The sequence below is a fragment of the Nanorana parkeri genome, unplaced genomic scaffold (genome assembly GCF_000935625.1).
Source record: "Nanorana parkeri isolate BGI_ZX_2015 unplaced genomic scaffold, ASM93562v1 scaffold1775, whole genome shotgun sequence".
Lineage (NCBI taxonomy): Eukaryota > Metazoa > Chordata > Amphibia > Anura > Dicroglossidae > Nanorana > Nanorana parkeri.
This window is the reverse complement of record NW_017308043.1, coordinates 200,788-218,848: the sequence shown is the minus strand read 5'-3', so window position 1 is coordinate 218,848 and position 18,061 is coordinate 200,788. Positions and strand designations below refer to the sequence as shown.

The 18,061-nt window shown below is 40.8% G+C and overlaps 1 protein-coding gene across 2 annotated transcripts in view; it reads right to left on the bottom strand.

Moving 5' to 3' along the window:
• CLTC (clathrin heavy chain) overlaps positions 1–18,061 on the bottom strand; it is a 73,938-nt gene that overhangs the window by 51,774 nt on the left and 4,103 nt on the right. Inside the window, exons 2-3 of one of the 2 annotated variants that reach the window (XM_018571531.1) lie at positions 5,295–5,502; positions 3,423–3,425 (exon numbers count right to left, since the gene is read on the bottom strand). In XM_018571531.1, coding sequence (XP_018427033.1) covers positions 3,423–3,425; positions 5,295–5,502 — 211 coding nt within the window. The remainder of the gene's footprint in view (positions 1–3,422; positions 3,426–5,294; positions 5,503–18,061) is intronic. The other variant, XM_018571532.1, reaches the window with a different exon arrangement.

Sequence of the window (18,061 nt, the reverse complement as noted above, 5' to 3'; positions counted from 1 at the left end):
AAGGTTAAAATGGAGAAATCTATGATCATGTCAACACAAGCTTCAATCACCTTGTCAGAACAAAACAAAAGCCACCACACAGGATCCACAAGAAAATCTCTTAAGGATTAGACTAAATAGGTCAGCATTCAATGAATATGCACTTAAATGAGTGGTGGTGCAGGAACAGTGTATACTGAAACAAATTTGAATCGGAGCCCCTGATTTAGCTCACAGAAAACACTAACACCTAGTGTGCATAACCTTGCAATGAAAAGGATCTACCACTTTCCCCACACAGGAATGAGAAGGTGATTTGGGAAAACGTACAACAACCAGGTTCTCGAAAAACTACTATTGATACAGCAACACAGCGGGCTAGCTACTGCATGGGGGGTGGACAAAGTCAGATTTTAGCACTTAGGCATTTTAGAGCCTGCAAGAATTAGAAACATGGGAGCTGCCAGTGTTGCCTTCTTACAGGCTCAGGGACCATCATTCTCACCCTTCCTTGCCTTTACATTTTTAAAATACAAATCAGATTTGCAGCTTCCTTTGTTTTCATTCTTACAGGTACTCTTTAATCTAGGGGATGGCGAGTGAGTTTAAGCAACCAGTCACTGTCCGTGCAGGTTGTCAAGAATAGATGAGGCATCAGCTACAACATGTGATGCTTACTGGCTTCCTCACTCTGAAGGTTTGTATGATTTTAAAGAGGAACTTTACCCCATATCTTTGAAATGGCAACAAAGACACCTTTAGAAATGTTTAGTAATGACAATCTACAAACACATACTTCTAGATAATTGCCGCCTTTGTATTATTTGCAGACCTTATTTTTCTTTTTCTCTTTTTACTAAGGGTAGATTACTAGATCTCCCTTTACTTCCGGGAACTCTGGCACATGTAACAAGGACATGTGACCATGCACATCATCTTAGGGGAGGAAAATGCCTTTCCATGAGATTACAGATGAGATTTCCCAGCAATGCTCTGTTGACGTTAGCTTCCCAGGACGCAACGCATCACTAATGCCCAAGGAGGACCAGGAAGCGAAAAAATTATAATTGTAAAATAATGTGTTTGTTATTATATTTGTCTGTTACAATATATTATTGTTTAATGACTGTAAGATGATTTCCTATTAGCATGCAAAGCTGCCTGTTGAGGTGATTTTTAGTGAAAGGGGGTAAAGGTCCACTTTAACATACCATACACACAGAACATTTTTTTATATTCCACTAGATTTATTTTAAATTGGCTGTTTTACCATCACAGAAGACAGCACTTCAAGCCAATTCTGTAACCTTTCATTTAAAAGGATTATACAACCTGCGGGAAAGGTTATAAAGTCTACTTTCAGAGTTGAGCTGCTAAGAGAGCTAGTGTTTTAATAATGACCCTTAATCTCTTTACGTCCTCACAACATACATTTAATGTGATAATCCTCTCAGCAGATCGACTGAAAGCGACTGGCAGCATTGGTATACTTAGCATTTTATTGGTATGTGCAAGGTCCACAGGAAGCAGGCTAATCACTTGCACACAGCTAAAACAATGATAGATTGCTAAACTAGAAATGCTATTGCAGATAAAATTAGAAAACAGGTTCCAAAACAGGGGTAATGCTTCCAAAGATCAGGAGAACTCTAGGCATTTGAACTGGAGGCAAAAGTTGACAATGCAAGTCCTGAACTGCAAAAGCTCATTAAAACAACATTCAGGATGCAAAAGAGTAACCTATGATGGTTATTAAAACCCCAGCTGCTTCTATTCTTAGAACTTCATGCCAATGCAATGGTGACAACAATAGCCCCCCAAAAAAACAAACTATGCTTGAACAAAAGATATTTTAATGTATTTCCAGTGCCCAGCATGAAAATGGAAGTCCCTTTCATTGCAAAATAAATAAATAATGATATGGCCAGGGGTCTGCCCACCCAACCTTTCCCCGGGGGTGCAGAATTTGTAAAGAACATAGTATAGCAAGTCAAGATTTGCGTGCAGCAGCGGTCTGAAACCACCGGATTGGTGGGGGTTCAATGCAAGCACACATCTACCACTGAGATTACTTGATCAGTAAAAGTGTTTTTCCCACTTTTTCATTCTAAAAGAGGAAAATCCCTTAAAGTATATGAAATGCGTCTCTAAAACAAATCTAACACACAAAACATGTTCTTGTCATTTACACCTTCAGTTTAAGTGATCAAGCAAAGCAGCATTTTGAGTTTAGCATGCAAAAGGATCACTGCAATGGTTAGGTAATTCTAGCATTGTAAAGATGAAGGGAACTAGACGGATACGTCTCAAGTTTTACTGCAACCACCTGACAAAAAGTCGAGCATTCATTCCACTGACTGGGTAAAAGCAAAATGGAAAGTTTGATTTAAACATATTCATGACCATATTCCAAACAATATGTAAATCAGGGAAGAAAACTATGTGAAGCACACTAAAAAGGGACACATTAAGAGTTAGACATTGTACAGTAATTGTACAGCAAATAAAAAGCTGAAGTGCTTCTAATGTGGTTCTCATTTGTGCCAGGAATAGCAAAGTTTATATCATTTGGTTTTATTTGTAATGGCCACTGAAAAAGATTTGTATTTGACCAACTTTCATAAAGCATGGACTGTGCCAAATCAGTGATTGAACATGTATATCCTGGTTGTGTGTATAACCAGCCCAGGCAGTCTGCATGCTACAGAGAAAGCTTAGGGCTGTCTAACTTTCCCATAAGAAAATAATGCAGCATCTGCATCGCTACAGCAGAGCTTTTCACCGAGTGCCATCTTGTATTTTAATAATCGACTGTTGACAGCTATAAAGTCCAGACACACAGGATTTCCTGCATATATCTGCAGCAGCCTGCACTGTCCCCTTGGTGGCTGAATTCCAGGCTGTTCTCCTCAGGTCATGCTTCCTGGCTGTGACTATGCTTACCTGTCCCATCCCAAATAATCCTTTTGACCAGTAAGGCAGCCCATTATATTAATGTGCCAACAGGATGCACTGGGGTGGAATCAGGGAAGCACCGAATACCCGGAATTGTCAGAGTTCTGTTGATTTAGAGCATTCAGGCATGGGGAGGCAAGGGAAACTGCTGCAGGTATGTGAAGGTTACTTTTAGGTGCCTATCCTTTATACCAGAAAGTAACTATCACAAATTAATGCAAAAGAATGCAACAGCCCCAACAATGAAAGCACTATGCCCCACCAACCCTTCCCCGGAACAATAAATGGCCATTACCTATAGAGAAAGGCACTTTACACTTAAATTGTAAAAATAGGAAAGCCTTTTCAATTTCTCATCAGTGCTGTATGAAGTCACAATATACTTGCATATCATTCATTTAAAATCATTTTTATACCAAGAAACACTTTTGTTAAGCTTTTTATATATGCAGTACAATAACTAGAACAATCTAACTAAAATAACTCACCATCTGCATACATGCAAGAAGCATTAAGAAAGTGACAAGAAAGAGTAATGCAACATTAAAAGGTCAAAATGTATCACTGCAATTTAAAATAACACTGAAAAAAATAAAGGAAGTACCAGCATTTAGTTTTCAAAAGTTTAAAGTATAATGCTGACATGTACTCTGTCATATACATAAAACATGTGTTCACATCCTAACAAAAAAAAACAAACCCACACCATTAAGGGCTCGTTCACACTGGTCGCATTACCTGCGTTGCCGAAAGCCTTGCTTTTAAAAGGAGCACATTCTCACATTCATGCAACGCTATGGCACGCTGGGAAATGTGTTTCTTTTAATATGCTGTCCTGTAGGTTTCATTTAAGTCAAATGAATGGCATACTTTCAAAATGTAGTGGAAATATATGGTCACCATAATGCAAGTTTTTTTATGAGTTATGGTGTGAGCGTACCCGTAATGAACCATCACAAAGCACGACACCTACGTTGTTACTGTCCGAGGGAAGCAACCATTTTGTATACTATTATGTGTATACTAGTACCATGATTGTGTGTTGGTAGAGAACCTCAATACATTTCCTGTGTCAACTATGTGACGCAAGTCAGTAAATAGTTGCTTTCATCAGAAACTAATCACGCAGGGGCTTAGACTCAAGACAGAGCCCCTTTAAGGGCTCGCTCACACCATTGCTTTGGAGAAATTTGCATTGTGTGCTATCGTTCCATCTTGAATGGCACCCAAACACACCCAATGGCACCCAAACACATTGCACATGCGCAATGGTGTGCAGTGCAAAAACAAACAAAAAAAACATACAATACTATTTTTTTCATGTGCGTTAGCCCTTTAAGGGTTCCTTCATAGGTTGTAGTAATGTGTGCTGGTGCAATGTGATACCATTTTGAATGGCCACCCAACACACAAGTCCAAGGGTAGTTGTTGCACTGGCACGTATTTTTTGGTGTTGCAGGCCATACACCTATAGATTATCTGCAGATTATCTATGGTCAGATGGAAAAAGTCCAGTCGGCCCGCTGGCTGTCAAAATACCTGAACAATCTGATTGGATGCAGGCATTGTTCAGGTATTTTGAGAGCCAGCAGGGCCAACTAGCAAGATAGTGAAGCTTGGCCCAGTGGGAGATTCCTCCATCCACACAGTTTAGCATAAATGGAAGAATCTGTTGCACTTTTTCCATCTGGCCATAGGCAGATTGAAGAAAATAAAAAAATTTAACACAGCATGTTGCATCGCAAGAAAATGCGTGTTGCTGCACTGTAGTGTGAACGGGCCCCAAAAGGTTATGACTATGTCTGATCTTGATAGAAACATGAACATGGTCAGCTAATACTGTATAGTCCAACATGGTTACTAAAAAGAACACTATAAAAAGCCTAAAATAACACATAGCTGCCAAACCAAATAACAATCGGTATTGGCATTTACATGCAGAAACCTAATTGGTGGAAACTTTTATTTTTGCCATAGAAATGACACAGTAAACTTCTCTTTTTCCATACACTGTATAATAAGTACATATTAAAGCAAAACTTAGACTTGGTGGCCCTTCTATATGTTGTCTATCAATAGTCCTGCCCCTGTGCAAACATTAGGCATATAGCAGAATGCTTATGTTCATACAGGAAACCTCAAAAACTGAGGTTTTTATGTTGAAACAGGCATAAAACTCTCTAAGCTTATGCCAGTTAATAAGTACAGGATATTAGAAAAAAAATAAACCTGCAATATGTTTTAAGGGTCAAATAGTCCCATATCAACAAGTCTGAGAATTTTAGCTAGGTCATCAAGTAGGATTATAAACGCTTGTAGTACTATACACTGCAGAACACAGAAAACAAAAAGGTAAATACCTTTCAAAGCAATGACTTTGCTAGCTGGATTCATGATTGCGTTGTCTGCTGAAATGGGCCTGCGAATAGGATTGCTTGGGTCATTCATGTCAATGATTACCACTTGGGCTTGTTCTCCAACCTTTTCTCTGATGCAGATGAACTTGTCAGACTCCATGGTGAGGGTACTAAAGCCAATGTTAGCTGGGTTAATACCCAAATTTTGGAGCTGTTAAGGAAAGAAAAAACAACCCAAACAAGCAAAGTTAGAATATGTCTGGCGTAATATAAGAAGAGTATTCTGTTAAAGTATAAGGCAAGCCTCAAGCAACATACATATAAAAACCTCCAACACCATTAGCATAATTAAACTACTATTACACCCCGAACCCACCCCCCCAAAAAAAAAAAAAATATTTAATAACTTTGCTATCAGTTCTATTTTCAGTCACATGACCGCTGATCCCTTACAAATGCTTGTTACGGTGGGTATCATTTATATGAATGGGAAGGCGCAGATCAGTAAAGCTTGTATTGTAATGGACACAACGATGTGATGACTGCCATTTTGCTGAGGGCCTGACAACACTGCGGATTCAACAGCAGGACTGTGGCATTGTCAGCCCAACACAGGAAGCCCCGACAGGTTGGCTGGCAGGATCAACAGTACATACTAGTGATAAGCTGGGGCCTGGTACAAACCCAGTTCATCTGACTTTGCTCTAGTCCACTCAAAACTGTGACAAACACACCCCCTCCTGCCCCAATCACTTGCAGCAAGGTCATTTCCCACACCTTTCTTTGATGCATAGTTGCAGGGAAATGTGCCTGCTACAATGGAGTGTGCCAAGAGGAGGTGTGTTGGCCACAGTTTTGGGTGGGCTAGAGCAAAGTCAGGTGAACTGGGTTTGCACCAAGCTCCAGCTCATCACTAGTATGTACTGTTCATTTTCTGTGGAACGCCAGGCAAAACACAACATTTCTTTAAAGGCCGAGATGTGGTAAGGAAATGTGAAAAGAATATCCATCTAATCTGCATGCAGATGCTCAGACCACATCAGCAGGTCTCTGCACTGACCGGAAAAACGGGAGGGGATTTTAGTAAAACTGGAGCAGACAGAATCTGGAGCAGTTGCCTATAGTAACCATTCAGTTTCTCTCTTCAGTTTGTTCAGTTACACTTTGAAAAAGAAAGATAAAAGCTGATTGGTTGCCATGCACAGCTGCTCCAGATTCTGTATGCACCGATTTTAGTAAATCCCCCTCAATATACTTGGGATGGGCAAATACCACGGTGGCTAGGTTCACAAATTTTTCCATCAGTCCCACAAATGTGTTGGCACGAACAGAACCCCAAATCAAAGACATTCTTTCAAGAGCTACAGATCATGTTTGCCAAGATTTGTAGTACCCCAGAGGCTGCATCTATTAGTCTCCATTACAATAATGTTAATCAGACATTGAAATCGAACACGTCCCCAGAAAACTTGGTTTGGTTTGGCTGGGATGAGCAGATGGCACATCTTTTGATATGGCAATGAAATTGGCTGTACATGCATGGCTGGCATTAAAAAACAACATCTCAGACAAATGCACCCTGGACCAAAGCAGTTTCCCATCATTATTTAGGTCATTACCTGTGGTCTACAAAGTTCCCGTTTATGGGGTTCTCTGTCTAACACATCTGCAACCATGTCCAACATAAGTAAATCACGAGTACCTCAAGAAAAAACAGCAGCCCCACTATCAAAACCAATGTATTTGCTCCATGCTGTAGGGCTGCTGCACCTAGTTCCATGAACAATGACACATAGGGCCAATAATGACACCAATAAATGAAGACCATGACAATTTGCTTCCCGGCACATTTGAATTGGTATACAACCAATAAAGCAGACCACAGCACTAGTATTCAATCAATAACTTTAAACTCAGGAGTTAAATCTTAAAAATACATTCAAGTAGCCACCTTCCAGAAGGGAGGACAGTGTCAGCACCAATTCAGAGATGATTTGAAGATCTACAGCCGAGTGATACACAAATAAGATACTGTTTTGTCATTAGAATGCATGAATAGATATTTAACATTTCATTTCTGAGTTTGTCATTTGAAAAGGCTGCAATAATAATTCCGCACAATTTTGATGGCTGGAAAGTCATATATTAGCTACAGCCAAGTGACTGCTTAGCCAGTCTTGCAAGGTCTACCCGAGAGGAACAGGTGAAGAAAAGGATGTCATGTTTAACATTTTCCCAATGATCACTCTGTTCAGTATAGTGTTCATACAGCTGAGAGGGGAAAGGAGAGGAGCAGCAGGGGAGAATTTGTGTGTTTGTGCAATGGGTTATTATAAAATATAAAAGATGAGGTCACGTCGGGTAAATAGACCCCAAACATGTCAAGCTTTAAAACTGCGTGCTCCCGCAAAAAAAACTCCACACCCAAAATTGTCCATAGGCGACGCTTTAAAAAAAACTTAACTGCTCATCAGTTTAGTGTCATCAGTGATTAATGGCCCTAAAATTATTGTCACGATTGGATGTTTGCGGTGATATGTAACATTTACGGCACAATGGGCGCATCTGACAAATTTGCATGTGTATGTGGGGGCGTGGGACTTTTCAAAGTTCTTTTTTAAAGCTTTTTTTTTTTACACTTAAACTTTATTGCCATCAAATAGAGGGCTAAGAAGCAAACTATGTGATAGGCAATTCACGTGACAGGTATGCTTCACCCCGGTTAATAGTCATCACTTCCTGTATTCTGAGACCGGCAGGGAGATCGGAGGGAGATTGTCACTGGAGATGAGAGGGAGGATCAGTACACAGAGCCACCATGCCACTCCCAGCCCACACCGGGCACAGCAAATCTCTGGATCGGCAGCAGCGGCAGGGGTCACACACCTGCACAAAATACATGCAATCGGGCGTCTCTACAGACATCTACAAGGCTCCCGTCCGGCCGTTTAGGTACGGTTGCTGGACGGGAGATGGTTAAAGTGGAGTTAGTTGCAGATTTGTTTCCTAAGCCCCAAGATTTTATATATTGCAGATAACCAGTCTTTAGAGGTGCTGGCTGCAATAGTGTTATTTTTTTCAGGCTAGTTTCCTTTATTTTCACCTAGTAATCCTGCAAAAAACACTTGCTGTCCCTGGGTGGCTATGCTCATTGCTCCACTGCATCATGGTTGTTACCCGGGTTAGACTTCAAACATATCCAGATTATGGAAGGTGTGGTCTGCCCCTAACCTCACTTCCTGCATTTTAATAGTCCTGCAAGGGGGGGGGGGCTTGAGTCTTCGGGTCTGAAGCAACAAATATAGCTGATGCCAAGTTGAAAGTTTTCCCATCAAAAGCAATATCTGCCACCATGTTGCAGAGAACAATAATGTGCTATTGATGGAAAACTTTAAAATGTGCACTTTACCACTGACCATTAAATGTAAGGAGCCACTTTTATGGTGTCCATTTATTGGTAGTCAGTGATAATTGGTGTCAGTTATTACTATGCTGCTAGCTCTGCCAGTGATATGAACTCTGACGTGGACACCGGAACCATGTATAGTTATTTATTACAGGTATTTATATAGTTATTTATTACAGGTATTTATATAGTGCCGACAATTTACACAGCGCTTTTCATAGTGCATTCACATCAGTCCCTGTCCTCAGGGAGCTTACAATCTAAGATATGTATCTCACACGCACACAGGGCTGATTTAGACAGTATCCAATTAACCGTCCAGCATGTTTTTGGAGTGTGGGAGGAAACCAGAGTACCCGGAGGAAACGTACACATGCAAACTCCTTGCAGATAGTGTCCTGACCGGTATTTGAACCGGAGACCCTAGTGCCAGGGACAGAAGTGCTAACCACTAATCCACTGTGGTTTTGACGTAGTAACCCAAGAAACAATCTAAAGCATATTATTGATGGAAAACTGTGCAAAAGGACACGTCTGTGCAACTGAGATTTGTGGCTCTTGGTCGCTAGCCACATGTCCCACTGCAACTCTGAAAAGAAAAAAAAAGGATGTGGGGTAAAGAAAACCCACTCACTCCTAGGTTTTAGATAAATATATCTGTGTGATGGGGTGATTCAACCTCCCCAACTGAAATATAAGCTTTGGGTGACCTAAACTTTTAAACTGCAATTACCAAAAAACTGACAAGCAGTTTGTGAACAATGCATAGTGCCTTGTATTAGATATCACCACTTGGAGGTAAACTCAATGTCTCAATACATGTCCACACCCACAAAGCCCTCTTGAAGACGTTCTGCAAGTCTAAGATATTAAAATAGAGGGTGTGTCTAACGTTTTTTTCTTTACACATTCATATTCTCTGCAATATCAGTTTTGGCATACACCACCCCTTTCATGCAAGAAATTTGTAGACATATCGCTGATCTCTACCTCTGAAAATGCTAGGCTATCACAATGACGCTTTGGCATCAATACATGAAGCCTGTGGCCTGGAAAAAGTATAGCCGAGGATTTTGGGCTTTTATGATGCATTGATGTATGCTGGTTGTAGGTCATTGATTAAGAAGCCCCTAGTATTTACAGAAAAAGTGGCAAGCAAAAGCTGCCCCTATATTTCTCTTATTAAACCATGTACATAACCCCATGCACACAGGCCTCCTGTGTTAATCATAGGAGATGTTAAATGGGAAGTATAAAGTAGTGGTTATGCTCCCCATATAATTTTTTCCTGCGTTTAGATGTTCATGCATTTAGCAGGTTAAACGGTCCTAGGATGCTGAAAAGTCTTGTTTGTGTAAAATGCAGCTAGACTGAATGCACTTAGATATTGCTGAATATCTAGTTGTGCATTGAGCCATAGCAAAGCATTACATGGCTCAAGGTGCATTTAGAAATGAGCTCCAAAATGCACCAGGACGCATGTATTTTAATTCCCGTTTGCATGGGGACTAAAACAGCTACACTCTTATAAAAGCTGAAGTTCACCATAACATTCAGTGAGTAGGTTTATTCAGTGTCACCAATCCTGCATGTTTTTAAAACAATCCATCAGCTACAATACTTTAATAGATTTTTTTTGTTAAAATTAAATATTTGTTCATAGAGGGAACACTGGGAAAACACTCCTTCCATTCTACCATACAAAACCATAAAGAGAAAATGGTGGTGGAATTAACACAGTACTTAGAAGCCAGACATTACAACCAAGACATTAGATGAAACTCTTAATGGGCCAGGGAGCAGAAATGCCAACTGATCAATAAAAGAACTGTCAAAAGTTGGCCATCAGCAGTTATTTCTCAAATGCATTAGCCACCTGACTCTTGAGGTTTGTTAAACTCGGAGGATGGTAGAGTACAAAATTATACCCAAGTCTGTACTGTCCTCTGGAAAAACTGGATATTGGTGGTTAAAAACGGGTTTAACAAGAGGAACATTCAGGCCATTCCAGTTCTGCAATTGTAAAGCTAGGCAGCTTGCAAAAACTACTATAAAGTACAATAGCAATTGGAGTGTTATTAAACCCTCTATGTAAAAGAGAAGAAACTGTAGCAGCATACCATATACAATCATTGTTTCCTGTCCCTTGCTTTTGTGAAGTCTTCGCAGCATTATGTCCCTATACATTTTTCCACGTCGTTTGATGCAGTGCTGGGAGATGCGTGTTCTTTGCTGCTGCATGTGCAGTACTCACAACACTCTGGTGTGGGGTTCAGACTCATGTGCAGTACGGCCAGCGTTCTGGTGCTGTGTCTGGGCACATGTATTACGGGCAGCGCTCTGGTGCCGAGTCTGGCCACATGGGCAGTACAGGCAGCGCTCTGGTGCTGTGTCTGGCCACATGGGCAGTACGGGCAGCGCTCTGGTGCGGTGTCTGGCCACATGGGCAGTACAGGCAGCGCTTTGGTGCGGTGTCTGGCCACATGCGCAGTACGGGCAGCGCTCTGGTGCGGTGTCTGGCCACATGCGCAGTACGGGCAGCGCTCTGGTGCGGTGTCTGGCCACATGCGCAGTACGGGCAGCGCTCTGGGGCTGTGTTCAGATGCATGTGCAGTATTAGCAGTGCTCTGGTGCTGTTTGGATACATGTGCAGTACCGGTAGCACTCTAAATATAAATAATCATTCAAACTAAACCATCTGCTAACTGTAAGAACAATCCAAAGCACGTATGGCAATACTTCCAAGCAGTTCTGTTTGACACATGTTGCTTCTCCACACAATATCTGCATCCATCATCCCCTTTTCTACTGTTCTAACAGGGATCATCTCCCCTTATTTCTTTTTTAGCAAGTGCACACCTCGTCCCAAAGTATAAAGAGGACCCATGATGCAGGTCTATGTTTTAAGAATGGATCTCAGGGAAAGTGCTGACAAATCCTTTGTCACGGCTTCTCTAACAGTTGTCAGCAGATCCATACACTGTACCATATTCTGTAAGGAAGGACACAGAACTGCTGATCAAGCTGCATTCTTTAGCTGGAAATCTCAACAACAGGATGTCAACCATTGTTCTCAACGGATTTCCCAGAGTATATGTATTCAAAAAAATAACTAACCTGAAATGGTCTTTATAATTAAGAGCTTGTAAGCACATTTCTCCCTCCAGAAAACAAAAAGTTACACTGATCTTCAAACAGCTTGTGCTGCATTTGGATAAAATATGATATGAACTGTGATGATAGAAAACTCCTCTGAAGTCCAAACAGCACCCACATCCCTACACCCAACATTCCACAGCAATATGCTGCACACCCTAGCGATAAGACAACAAATGCACCCCCCCTCCCTTTTTTAAAATTTTAAAAGCCTACATAAAATGTGCTTCAAATCTTACAATGAGTAAAAAATGTCCCTTGCCGTCTTCATCAACTGGACACTTTAGTTTCATGCAGAAAAATAAAATGCGACATCTTGTTGGCTGCAACAGTCAGACATCTTCTGAAAGGGATGTTCACACCATCTTCAGACCCGATATAGATGCGTTTCTGCAAACATGTGTATGTGTGTTTTTGATGTGTTCCAGTTTGTTTGTTCTCAGATAGTTTTGCTTGGGCCTAAGCACATCCCAGTGCGTTCTGGTGCATTTACATGTGTTCCAGTGCGAGAAAAATGTAGCATTCTGTACTTTAAAAAAAAAAAGTTCTGGAACTGAACGCAATGGTGTGGACTAGCCTCGATTAAAACCATTAGAGTTACTGTGTATGCATTTTTGGTGCAGATAAAAAAATGCACCAGTTTGGAATTGGTTTGAAAAAGCCCTTACTGAAGACTGGTGAGGGAGTTTTTAATAAACAATTTTCACCGATTGGCTTCACCATGCATGTCCAAAAGATAAGTATAGGTAGCTACAGTTATATGCAAATCACAATTGTTCCTGTAAACATCAAGCTCGGTCCCGACTCCCCCAACATCGCCCGTAGCAGTCAGTGAGGCCATACACTACATTACCAATCAAAAGGAAGAATTGATATGAAGGGTGAGGCCAAGCATACATCTTAAAGGAAAAGTTGAGCTTTGCATTTAAAGGAGAACTATGAAGCGAGTGAAAATGTACTCTATAGAGTACACACTGCAGACAATAGATTTACAATTCTCCCCTGCTAATATGAATGGATTAAATGATCCATAGTACATAACATGTAGTTGTATTATGGACCATTTAACCCATTCATGTTAGCAGGGGAGAATTGTTAACGCTAATACTGCAGTTTCCGATGCTTCCTCTATAGCGCCGGCTCTTGTCACAGGCAGAGTGATACCAAATTCACTCCGCCTGTGAGGAATCCATAGTGAAAGCGTATTTCGGTCATTCGGGCCAGCAATTGGTTACCAAATTGCTCTTGGAAAGGTACAGCACCCCTGATTGCCCTGATCACCCTATTCTTAACTTTGCCATTTTGGATTATTTAATTTGGATTTGCATTAACTTTGGATTGTTCTACATGAAAAAAAAAAATAAAAAAAATAGGACCTACCCCAAAAATAAGACCTTGTGCGTTTTTTTGAGCCAAAAAAAATATTAGGCAGTGTCTTATTTTTGGGGAAACACGGTATATACAGCACACACCTCCACTACGCTACAGCAATAGATTTACAATTCTCCCCTGCTAACATGAATAGGTTAATGATCCATAGTACATAACATGTAGTTGTACTATGGATCATTTAAAGCCACCGGTCCATTTAAAAAAAAAAGTATCGGTAATTGGTATCGGCAAGTACATGCGGGGAAGTACTTGTACTTGGTCCTGAAAAAGTGGTATCGGGACATCCCTAGACACTAGTATATGTCCTCCCGTGACCCTTAAGAGAACTATGGGGAAAAACACTCCATAGTTCTCTTAACTTTAGCCATCTGTGTATTTAAACTACTGATGGTGTTAATGTGCAATTATCACAAAAGGATCGCCAGCCACTTATACACTTTTTTTCACTGAATGCTAAATTGAAATTGTCTGGGATTTTGACATGTTTAACTTAACATAACAGGTACACTTTTTAAAGAAATTTTGTTACAGGGGTAAGGGGGAGAAAACTGCTGCAGGTCTTAAGTGCAGGCACCCATACTGCCAAGGCTTTTTGACATAGCCATATGCTAGGTTGTTCTGTGAGGCAATTCTTTGACCTTTACGAGTGGTGTCAGAGCCAAGCCCAACACTCATACATTCCTAATGGCCTATCATTATAATGAGCAGCCCTTTGTGGCCTATTGGAGTGTGTAGGAGTAGGCAAGCTTCGGCACTATCAAGAAATGCTGAAACAGCCTGTGCTTCTACTATGAGCAATTGAAAAACTGCTGAAGGTGCCTGTACATTTTACGTGCAACAGATTGCACCCTTTTCTCCAGTAACAGTGTCTCTGTAAAGTGACTGTACACTTTAGTTCAGGGGTTTTCTTAAAGCCAACCTCCTCTGTAGCGCAGTGCTGACATACAGTACTTAATTCAAACACTCAAAAGCAGCAGCTGAAGTGACGTCACAGAACAGGTATTCCTACCAAGTGTTGTAAGTAGCACTGCCAGCAAGAAATGTACTAGCTGGACGGCAAAGTTAAATAGCTATAGAAATTAAGATTGCGGATAGATGTCCTCAACAGCAAAACTATTGTTTAAAGCAATAGTACTGTATGGGACAAAGCACAATTCCTTTGGAATTTGAGTTTACCAGATAGACCCAGGTAGATTTACTGGGTCCTATAAGCAGATCTTTTCTAGCAGAGCTGGCATAGACATCTGTATGTTGCTTTTCAGACAGTAAACATGGGAGATTACCAACATTGCTGTGTCCTGGAATAATCAGCCATACTTACTATTTTTAAACTGGGATTTAAAAAGGACAAATCTAGTACAGCGATAGCTAAAGCATGCATTTGTGTAACATATTCGTTGTACTTCAGAGGCTGCATGAAATGCCCCATATTTCAGTCCACTGCCACTCTGAAAAAAATACATGAGATCTATTGCAATACTAAATGACTAAAAAGTTGGCAAGTAAAATCAAATCTGAATCCATCCAACAATTACTCTACATCTATATTTTTTCTGCAAAAGACATATGCTTTTTAGGGCTTGTTCACACCAAATGCAGACCAGATCTGCATGAGTTTCTGCACACACAGTGCAGTGGGTTGTGCCGCGTTTTTGATCCGTTCAGGGCCGTTTTTAGTAAATGAAGATTTTTTTGGTTTAGAATGGGCTTTTAGTGCGTTCCAGGGCGTTTTTGATGCGTTTGCATGCATTCCAGAGCAGGTAAAATAGGGCTTGCTGCAGTTTTTATACATGCCCTGGAACTGAACGCTGCGGTGTGAACTAGAGCCCAAAATACCATTGGAATACATTGGACGCAGTTTTGATCCGGGCTGTAACTGCTCTGCTCCTGGAACGCGCTTGGTGTTAACAAGGCCTAACTAACTGTGGCTATAAAATGTAGAAAAATCAAGAAAAAAAAAACCCGTCTCAGTTCTATGGAGCCTATGTTTGCGTTGCAGCAAAGGCTGTTCATCACGTCAGCACACAAATATTGCTGGAAGAAAAACAATAAAATATTTAAAAAAAATTAAAAAGAAATCCGACAACTGCCACCACATTGTCACCAACATTTCAGGACCACACAGCACCACCTGTGGCCCTGAAATGTTGTCCTACAATCTGCGATGACAGATAGGCACTTTGAAATAAATCATTGACTTCAAGCAAGGATGGAATGCTGGAAACATTTATTTGTAAAATGCCATCCTTGGACCCTCCTTGTTAAGGCTTTAAAAATCGGTATGACGTGCCACAGAGACAACTATTGTTTTGTGCAACAGTCTATGTATAAATAAAAAACTACATGCAGTATTTTTTCGGTGTATTAACACATTAGAAATTAAACACAAAGTGCACAAGTCTATACATGAAAAAAATGACTTTGGTAGTGAAGTCACGGCCACCCCCAGATGACCATCACAGCCAATTTTAGCAGCAGATGTGGAAGGTTAAGGAGCTGTGAGGAAGCACTGGTAAGATAAGTATATGGGGGGGTCACAGGATGTCCATTGCAAAGACAGTCACTTCAATCACTGCATGGCCATTGGGCAGTGTAGTTGTTCTAAGGAAAACTATAGCTTACGTATGATTTTTCAAACCTATTATAGTCAGAGAAAGCGTGTTAACCGTTTCCATAAAGTAGATCTATAGCAATGAGTTCAGTTGGTGTAGGGAAGCGTTAGAACATTTATCATATGTTTTCATGTCTCCGCAAGGAGAGGAGCCTACACATTTAATGTGATTGGACTAACTGACCAGGACAGGAGGTGGGTAGCCAATGTGTGTTGATGGAGGAATCCATGGCTCATTGGCTACCGACACTATTCGCTCGAGGGACGCTGGCCAAAAGTGGCACCCACTGTAGAAAATTCGCATTATATATGGCCAGATTTACCCTTGACTGTAATGGTTATAGTGGTGTGATAAACATCAGCCCCGAAAGGGATTTATGAATGAGACCAGACATCTATAATACTGTGAGGTCTTTAATCTGGTGAGTACTTACTAGTACACATACCTCACTATAATACGATGGCTCAACATCGATAGAAATAATGTGTCACAAGAGGTACAAGAGATCATTATATTCAATTGCCCTTGTAAAGAGTCAGTGTTCAGTTTACGATGTATTTAAGTCAGAATAAAGCAATTTATCATTTAAATAAGAGTAAAGCCTTTACGATTCATATAGTATTATGATGCTAGAAGCTATAGCACACTCTTTTAACACAATGATATAGAGTTGGGCAACTCTATATCATTCTTGTTCTAAAAGTCTGCAAAAATGAGTTGTGCTGCCCCTATAAACTGGCTGCTGAATTCTGGGAAGATGACCGGAATCCATGCCATTTTACCAGAATGGCCATTCCTACTAATGAAACCTGGCAATCAATACCAGATGTCATCTGAAGAGGGTAGTTAATAATTCAATAAAAGCATCTGAACCAAAAGACAATGTATCCATTACCTAGCCGTGTAGGACACAATCATTCATTTTGCTGTTTTAAAGTCTACACATCTGACACATAGTTTGTTTTTCTTGGGAAGGAATGGGGAGTTTGTTGGGTTTTTTTTACAATCTTTAACATTGCAGTTTGTCTTTTGCTTTACAGAGTATGCGAATACAAAATATGCAATACATAGGTCATTTATGTAATCAATGTTATGTATATGGCTGGCCACCCGGGAGGGATGCCGCCTCTCATCTCCTACACGCTTGACTTTAACACAGCACCCTGGTGGTATTGTGTCAGGCTGTACCCCTCCTGTGGTCTGTTGGGCCCCCCAATATATGTTGGTGGAGGGGGGGGACAGGTTTTGGGATCAGGATGTCCTTTTGATGCCCGGAGCATAGCCTGTTTTACTCTATAGGCACTAGGTCCCTCTCCTGAGGAAGTATGTCTCTACGCATTTCACCTGTAATCATTCTTCAGCACCGCAAGACCTCAGCTCACCTATGGCTACATATACCCTTCACGGGTTTGGACTTTATCTCTTAGCCAATGTGAGACAGCATCTGTCAATAAATGAGCATCTAATTACGATTATTATCGTTGTTGGAGTGCTGGTGACGTCTTTCTTTTTAGCTTTATAAAATATGCCCCATAGTATTCTCTGTAATAATCCAAAGCATACAGCAATGGAGCGCATTCTCTTCCAATAAACAAAACATATCGGTATCAATATGTTTATATAAACTGCATACGAAGCTGCCTGCTTATTCCACCTCTTTCAATTAAACGTTTCTGTAAATAATAGAATATAGTTAGTGCCATAGTATTTTATGTAATGATCCAACTACGCCAGAAGATGAGCAAAGTGACTGAAGGCAAGGAGATCTACATACAAAGCAAAACAGGGATATTCACCTGAAGGGTGGTTGACTTTTTAACCTGCTGGTTTCTTACATCTTAGTAGCCCCATTAGCAAGATTTTCTAACCATAGTTCCTGGCTCTGCTGCAGCCCCACATCTAATGTAAATTCCCCATAGGATAGCAGTAACTCAAAATCCTTTGTAACAGTCAAGTGAGGTGTGCATACCAGGGAACCTGAGTGCAGAGATCATCAATCATCTGTGACCATAACACATAGTAGAGGTGACAAGAGGGCATTCCCTCTATTCATCTCACACCCCCTTCTCCTCCACCTATTCCCTTCCCATATTACTAACAAGCTCTCTCTTCTCTTATGGCTAACACCAATCAGTCCCATTCGGAAAGAGGTACACATGTAGGCTCCCATACCGATTCACATTATCACCAGTTGGTATTCTGTG